The sequence below is a fragment of the Triticum aestivum genome, chromosome 5B (assembly GCF_018294505.1).
Source record: "Triticum aestivum cultivar Chinese Spring chromosome 5B, IWGSC CS RefSeq v2.1, whole genome shotgun sequence".
NCBI lineage: Eukaryota > Viridiplantae > Streptophyta > Magnoliopsida > Poales > Poaceae > Triticum > Triticum aestivum.
The window spans coordinates 592,976,387-592,984,778 of NC_057807.1; the positions used below are offsets into that span (position 1 = coordinate 592,976,387).

At 50.5% G+C, this 8,392-nt stretch overlaps 1 protein-coding gene across 2 annotated transcripts; it reads left to right on the forward strand.

Annotated features, from left to right (window-relative positions):
• The first annotated feature begins 6,782 nt into the window (after nucleotides 1–6,782).
• Nucleotides 6,783–7,478, forward strand: LOC123117062 (uncharacterized). 2 transcript variants are annotated; one of them, XM_044537909.1, is made up of 2 exons: nucleotides 6,783–6,969; nucleotides 7,059–7,478. In XM_044537909.1, exon 2 carries the CDS (start codon nucleotides 7,071–7,073, stop codon nucleotides 7,449–7,451), a length of 381 nt encoding a protein of 126 aa, XP_044393844.1. In that variant the 5' UTR covers nucleotides 6,783–6,969; nucleotides 7,059–7,070; the 3' UTR covers nucleotides 7,452–7,478. The 2 variants fall into 2 exon arrangements, with proteins under 2 accessions (XP_044393844.1, XP_044393845.1); XM_044537910.1 differs by having other exon boundaries at nucleotides 6,788–6,969; nucleotides 7,054–7,478.
• Nucleotides 7,479–8,392: the final 914 nt, after the last annotated feature.

The following is an 8,392-nucleotide window of genomic DNA, read 5'->3' on the forward strand; positions in this document are numbered from 1 at the left end:
CACTACGAGGCTTCCAGCCACGCGGAGTACGGGACGGCCGCTAAGGTCGTGATCACCAAATTTTGGGTAAGTTCTCTTCTGTATCACTTGTCTTCAGTTTCGTTCATACTTTATCATTGCACTCAACTCATGCCTTGTTTGCTTCACATTTATGCATGATTGCAGCAACTCTATAGAGTTCTTGACGAGCACAAGGCCAGAGCCGACGTGGTCTTGCTTGCGGCTGCGAAGAAGAAAGCTCATCAGTTGCAGTACGAGGTGCGCTGGGTTACCGTCTCGCAGTACTACCACATCTACCTTCATCAACAGATGAGCAAATCTCAAGCGCAGAGGCAACGACTTACCTTGAGCAGGGAGCAGTTCATGAAGGTAACTATTACTGACTTTTCATTGTTTCAAGCAGTTAACTATATGTTTCGTGCTCACATATCATTCTTCCAAAATTTGCATAGGTTGTTCCTCTTTGGTGCTATGGAAGGGATGACAGATGGGCGAGTTTGGTGGATAGGTGGCTCGGCGATGATGCAAAGTTTGGTGCCAAGAGCAGCAAGGCCCGGGCTAACCGTGGAAGAGACGGGACACACGGCCAAGGAAACAGGAACCACTGGGGCTTCAAGGCCATGAAGGTATATCTATATGCATGATGCATTTTTGTTCTTCTTTACCGTCATGTTCTTATGTATGGCTAACTTCTGTCTGACGTTGCAGGAGGACAAGTTGAAAAGGCGCTTTCAGACATTGAGTCCTGGAAGCTGGCCCGCGAGCGGAGTGATCGCGAGGACGGCGAGAGCAAGTACTACGGCAAGACGGAGGAGCACCTGGAGTCTTACACTCAGCAGTTTGAGAAGTTGCATCCAAATGTTCCTGTTCCTGAGGTCGCCCAGTCTCAGATTGACGACACGGTGGTGGTGGCCATCCAGGGGAAGTCCCATGGCTGGTATTCGTGTTTCGATGGCTTGATCACTCAGTCGGTCTCGTACACACGGCTTCGGGCTACAACCCGAGCCCGTTAGAGAGTACGGGGCGTTCGCAGCCTCCCTTAGCCCGCCAGCGTGCTGTAAGTACTTCCCCTTATCTTCTTTGTCTCTAACTTTCTCAGTTTATTTTCAGCACTGCCCACTTAGAAACAACCTCAATTTTGTAGGCATATCAGGCCTTTCACGAGCATAGGCATATAGGTGTGGGAGTACTTGCAACGAGTGAAGGCAAACGATGATTACAACCGTCAAGCGATGGCGGTTAGTTTTGCCCTCTTAAAACGAAGCTAAAATTTGCAATTTCATTCCTTCTGACCTTCTAGTTTGCTTGTTTAACTAACATCCAGGCTATGTTGGCATCTTGGACTAACCGCACGGAGCCACCACAAGTTGGACCCCCACCACCACCTGCGGGAGAGGCCCCACACATTCCCACGTTCGAGGAATGGGTGGCACTAGGCGGTGATAGTCCGGTTAGTACATTTGCCTAACTACTTACAAACTAGTTCTCGTTCATTCAACACTATCATGTCATATTTACCGTTACAATCTTCTCTCAAACATGTAGGGGGGCGGTGGCTCGACTCCTGCTATGTCGACCCCAGTCACTCCGATCTGGCAGAGTGATCATGGTCCTGGCGGTGGTGGTTTTGGCGGAGGTGGTCTTGGCGGTGGTGGTTTTGGCGGAGGTGGTCTTGGCGGTGGTGGTTTTGGCGGAGGTGGTCTTGGTGGTGGTGGTTTTGGCGGAGGTGGTCTTGGCGGTGGTGGTTTTGGCGGCAGTGATCTTGCTTGATGTCGTGCCATACCTTTCATGTTCTTACTTTGAAATGATGTTTCATGTCTTGCACTACTTATGTTCATGAACTTTCGCCGGTGATGATCTTTAGATGATGAACTTGAGTATGTTTAAATGATGATGATGAACTTGAGTATGTTTATATGATGAACTGTCATATTTCTGCATAATCCCATATTTTCTGCTTTGAAATGCTGTCAAAATGAATTGAAAAAAAAAACAGGGGAAAAAATCTATGCCTACGGCAAAGCCGTCGGCATAGATGCGCCCAGGGCTCCCAGGGCCTAACACGTGGCAGGGCTATGCCGCATAGCCCTGCAGCCAGGAGGCACCACGAGGAGCCACGTGGCAGAGGTATGCCGACGACCAAACTGTCGGCATAGATCTACACATATGCCGACGGCTAAGCCGTCGGCATACCTCTGCCACGTGGCTCCTCGTGATTCGTCGGCGCTTTTGACGTCGTTGTCCGTTGCCGTCAGGCAAAAAACACTACCGACGGCTAAGCTATGCCGACGGCCGAACGGCAGCCGTCGGCATAGGCCCCTATGCCGACGGCAAAACTATGTCGGCGGTCTGACAAGACTACGCTGACATGATCTATGCCGACGGTTGCCGTAGGCATAGATCTATGCTGACGGGAGAAGACCTATGCCGACGGCCCTTGGCCATCGACATAGGCCGCAAGTCCGGTAGTGCTTGTCTAGAATGATGCTTCACAAGAAAGACAAGCACCTGCTCTTGGCCTCCGTGCGTGGCCTTCTGAGCTTGCTCGTCGTCGAGACAGGTGGGTTGTCGATGTGGACGTTGACGCCGGCCTCATCGCCAGACTACACGGCGACATGGAGCCGGCAGCTGCTGGTAGGCAGGGCAGAGATCGAGAAGGCGGTGGGGCTGGTTAGCTCGTCTCTGCCAATTGTTCTGGAGGGGTTCGGGGAGAGGAGCGGAGCTGTTATTGTGCGGGTGGACGGAAGCAAGCTCCTCAGGCTCGACCTAGGAACCAGGGCCGTCACCAGGATCCCTAACCGGACAGATGGGTCCATCACGTGCGTCTTCTTGCATGAGACGGATTTGACCTCTTTGCTTCAAGCCATGAAATCTTTCTGAACATGCATGGTGTCTACTGCGTTATCGATTGGGGATTTTTTTTATTTTTGCGCATCATTCATTCAAACTATAGTTTATTTATTCAAAGTAGTAGAATTGCACAAAGTGTACAGACCGTATGAAAATGCTGCGGCAAAACCTTTACGAAGTTAAGCTATTTCTATTTCTACTAAAACCACGGCTATATCTAGACATGAGATATCGTGCAGGAACAAAAGCAATGAAAACATTGTGAAAAGATCGTGATTCAGTCGGACATCAATTCTTATTGGACCCTACTAAGTGCCACATGTGTCACAAAAATGCATGGCAACTCCGAACGTTTGTTATGGTAAATATAGTCACGTGAGTATGACAACTTTAGTTGTCATGACAACTTTAATTGTCATGACAACTTTTTTTTGGATGGCAAGTTTCAATTTTTTGGAGATTTTTTTATCATCTAGTAGACCCCATATCCTAAAAAATATATTGAAATTCTGAAAACTATTTGCTCAGATAATTGAAACAAATTCATCACATTTTAGAGTTGACGTGTCTCCTCTCCCCTGCCCCAAGATCCGTGCAGTCATTCTATGGCAGCTACCACGTTCATTGTAGATTGTTAAAAAACGACGGCAGTCAGATAGCATTTCCCATAGTGAGGTCTTGTCTAATCAAGTACGCCTATTGACATTTCAAGTGAAAGTATCACAAACTTCTCCGATTTGACAACGATACAAAAAAAATTCATGCTCTTTTTCATCAAGTAGAATTGAAAAAAAGTCCTACCTTTTGTTGTGCACCCACACAACTCTTACACGTTGGGCTTTCCTATGGGCCTCTCGGGCCTTCACACGCGTGCGTTCCTAGATGCGTAAGTTGTCGCAAAAAAAAGGGTCTGGTGTGTCATGCTGTATGGAAGCATGGAAGCTTAAGGTTGTGTTGAAAATAAAGTTTTTTTTGGTGGATGTTGCTCAAAGGAATTGTCCCGGATGAGCACTCACTGCATGGATGACACATTAAAGATGATAGTCTTTGTATATTTGCATGGCGAAGGAAGAGGATCTCATACATGCTTTGATCCATTGTTCACATGCAAAGTGGTTTTGGGATGGAGCTTAGCTCTGGTTCAACTTCTCTCCTGCAGCTTCACCCAAATACATGGGCCCCAGATATTGTCCATGACCCGCATTTTTAGGAGCACACAAGAACCAATATATTCTCGGTAATGTGGTCTATTTGGCATTCTAGGAATCGGTGAACGCATGATAAACAGAAGTTTGATCTGATTGTATCAATGTGCACAATCAGAGAAACACTTAATTGCAACCTCAAACTTCCCTTGTGAACAAGCTTTTGACTATGTCAGGCCATGGTTGGCACCCCCGGGGAACTTGCTACATTAAGATAAAATACCGATGCTAGCATAACTAGTGATCTTGGCAAGGGTTGTGTTGGCGGGGTGGCTAGCTCCTCATCAGGATGGAAGGGGTGCTTGGTGCAAACCTCTTGACGGAGTCACTGGTCCATTAATAGCTGAAGCTCTGTCTCTTTGGGATGGTGTTACATTTTCCATTTTTAGAGGATTCCGGGATGTCGTCCTGGAGGTGGACCGCCTTGAGGTTGTGAGCCTATTTAACTTCCGCCACAACTCTTGCTCGGTTGTGACCTTTCTATTCAACATGTACCTAGATCATCCAACTTCCCAGCGCACCTCCGCGCTAAGCGAGGATGCTCTTTGTTAGTTACGAGAGTTGGATGGATACCAAACTTCCCTTCCTAGTCAGAAGCCTCATGGCTGATTGTACTAGGTGTGCTCCTTCCCTTTGCAAGTTGCACAAGGTTGGCACATTGTACTGGACTCTGACGCACAGGAACTTGTGCGAGCGATTACATACAACACATATGACCTCGCTCCCAATGGGGTTCTTTTTAGAGATATTAAAGCTTTTGTAGGTTTAAGCTTTGTTGTTTTAGTGCAGTCGATTATCCGTGAACTTGTAATAAGTAGCTTTTTTTTGCATGCAAAAAAACTTGTAATAAGTAGCTGATGCCCTTGCGGTCTTTGGTGCAAATATAGTCGTCGAACCCCAAGCCGCTTCCTGCCCAGCTTCGGGCTCGTTCACTTTCAGGAGTATTTTGCACGGCCGGGATTTGCTAAGGGAGGGCCTCATATGGAGAGTTGGGGCGGGGCTCAACATTAACATCCACCACGACTCGTGGATACCTCGGAATGGGAGTACCAAACCTCTTGGCCAAGTATACATACACGGAATAACCAAGGTGGCTCACTTAATCAACCCTGATGGTGTGTCATGGAATGAGGAGCTGGTGGATCAGATGTTTACAGTGGCAGATGCTACGGATGTGAAACAGATCGCGATTGGTGGTCCAGGGGCTGATGATTTTCTAGCATGGAATTTTACACGTAATGGTGTTTTTACCGTTAAGTCGGCATACCACCTACGAATGGCTTTGAACAGAACGAGATCCGGACAGCCGGAGTCCTCGCGTTCGGTAGCTATGCACAAAGGATATTTGGAGCTGTGGGATACAAGTGCGCCGGGCAAGGTTAAAATTCATATGTGGCGTATGATCCGCAATGGGCTTGCTGTAGGTGCAGAACTCCACCGACGTCGGATCAAGCCGGGAGTTTTTTGTGTTGTGTGCGCCCGAGAAGAAACTATAATGCATAGATTTTGGGGCTGCCAACATTCAGTCATGTTCTGGGAGCTGTTAAGAGAACGGGTCGGTTTGGTGTTGGAAGAACCACCGAGACACATTCAGACCCAACGAGCTCTAGCATCCTGGCTTCTTGACTGGTTTGCCCGGGCGAAGGACGATGAGAAGGAGGTGCATGTTGCAGAATGGAGAACATCTCACGAGATGAGGGCGTCACTATCGGAGCCAAAGACTATTCAGCGATGGGTACCTCCTGAAACTGGATGGGTAAAGATCAACTCCGACGGCGCGGTCTCCAGGCACAGGGAGAAAGGAGGGGGTGGAGCGGTTCTTCGCGATCACCAAGCGGCATTTCGCGCGAGACTGTGCCACTTCTTCCCAAATATAGTTGATCCTGAGATGGTTGAGGTGTTAGCTTGCAGGCAAGGAATTCGAATGGCGATTGATCTAAATTACAGTCGGGTGCATGTTGAGCTTGATTGCTTGTCTTTGGTCAAGAAGCTTAACGACCCGCAGAAGGATCTGTCTGCTGCCGGCTCATGGGTGGAGGAGATTAAAGCGATGCTTCGGTCTACGGAGGAGTCCAAGGTGACTTGGATTCGTCGGTCTGGGAATGTAGCCGCTCATAAACTAGCAAAAGTAGGGGTAGGGGAGAACCGCTCGGAGATTTGGGTGGGCTCGCCACCAGATTTTATTTTAGATGTAATTTCAAACGACATTCCTAGTTTCGGTTAAATAAAGCGGCATGTTTTTCCCCTCAAAAAAAAAAAAAGAACCCCAAGCCGCATGGCCGGACGGCGCTCCTACCGTCGCCCAGAACCTGATTGTCTATGATCCTGTTGGTTAATGGATAAGCAATGTTTCCATGTAACAGAAAAGGTGTGCTTTTGTTGAATAAAGATCCCCAAATTCCACGCAAAGAAAAAAATCAATGGTGAGAGCTCTGGTCTAATCAAGTATGCCCATTGACATTTCGAGTGAAAGTAGCACAAATATTTTTGCATTTCTAACCAATCTAGAAGGTACTTTGTGCGAATACCTGAGAATTTTTTTTCACCAGCAAAAATGTCTCCTTACCTTTATTACTCAGAGTTTCGTCAACAGAAATTGAAAAAAAAATCCTACTTTTGCTTCGTTTTTTTTAGGGTTTCCTACTTTTGCTGGGCTCGGCTATTCTGCACAGCCTGTATGCCTCGTGGGCCTCGTGGGCCTTCGCTTGCGTACGTCCGGTGTCCCTTGAAAAAAAAATAGGCATCCGGCGTCCCCCACTACGAGAAGGAGAAACAATTCTGCCGCCGCCGCCGCCGCCGCCTCATCATCTTCTTCCCCATCCCCTCCTCCACATCCCCGCCGTTTCTTTGTTGCAGAATCCCGCGAGCCGCTCCGCTCGCCGCCGTTTCGCCCTGCGGCTTCGGTAACATCGCGGTACGCTCTCCTTTCGCCCCTGTCGTTCTAGCTTCTGGGGAAAGGTTCAGTATGCACTCATCCGGTTCCCACGCTTTGGCACAGCACAGACGCGGCACGGCATGCTCCGACGCGCGGCCTTCTTGGTACATGGGCGCGCGGCCTGGCTCCCTCGCCGTCCAGTGACGGCCGCGGCAGCACTGGTCCGACGCCGCCCGGAGCCGGATGCCCGCCTCCGCGCCGTCGAGGGCCGGGGCTACGCGCGCATGGCGCGGCGGATGCCTCCCACGAGGCCTGACGGGTACTCCACATCAGACGGCGAGGCCGACGCCTACGGCGACGTCGAGGACCTGGAGCCGGTGGAGCCGGCGGCCGCCGCGGACGGCGAGGAGGACGCCTCCGATGGGGAGGGGTGGGACGGGTTCACGCTGGACATGGGCGCCGGATCCATCGTGGACAATGACGATGAGGAGGAGGAGGAGGAAGAGGAAGAGGAGAAGTAATGTGAGGAAGAGGAAGAGGAGAAGTAATGTGAGGGTCGCAAGCAAGGTGTTTGTTGAAATGACCAAGGCCATTGGCAATGGTAGTATTTGATGAGTTGAACTGTTAAATAATCCGTGTACTACTCCCGATTCTAGTAGTTTGTTTTCACCTTGGATTGGGATTCACCGTTCGGTTACCCGCATAAAAAAAGGGATTCACCGTTCGGTTGTAGCAGCTCTCCTAAACCGTGCCTCCCATTGCTTTTTTATTTACGGCAGACTCCTAAGCTAGTACAAGATGCGAGAGACCCTAGACCGCACGCCCAGTTACCTCGCGGTGGATCTCATCTCCCTCTCGAAATCATCGCTCCCGGTGGATCAAGACGAGAGGGCCAAAAAGAAAAGGCAATGGGAGTGGTGCACAGCTCCACAATGTCGAAACGTTGGTGCAGCCGGACAGCGGCGGCGCCGTCGTGGGAGGCCCTCCCGGTGGATCTCCTTCTCGAAATCATTGCTCGCACAGACGTTACAACCATCGTCCGTTGTGCCGCGACCAGCAGGATCCTTCGGCGCGGCATCCTCGACCCGGCCTTCCGGCGCAGCATCACGGCCCACGACCACGGCGGCTTTGATCCCGCCCTCCTCCTCGGCGTCTCCTACCGGGAACGCGGCGATGTCACGACCCACCGCGTCATCCACACCCCAGGGCCAACAAAGCTCGCTGCCCGCCTCGATGAACTTAGCTTCCCGGACTCGCTCACGGCCGTGGCCTCGCGGGGCAGCCTGCTCGTCCTCTGCCGGCGTCCCCAAGGCCTTGATGTCAAGCTGCGGGTGTGCGACGCATTCACCGGTCATGTCACCTCACTCCCACCCGCCAGTTTGCCCGACGCGCACCTCCACGTCGTGCTCAGCATCGGTGACGCCGGCCGCTCCTTTGAGCTGCTCGTCGCTGACAAGAACAT

Bases quoted from the DNA above. Each gene is read 5' to 3' on its own strand.
- LOC123117062 (XM_044537909.1), top strand. From the start codon at position 7,071: ATGCTCCGACGCGCGGCCTTCTTGGTACATGGGCGCGCGGCCTGGCTC.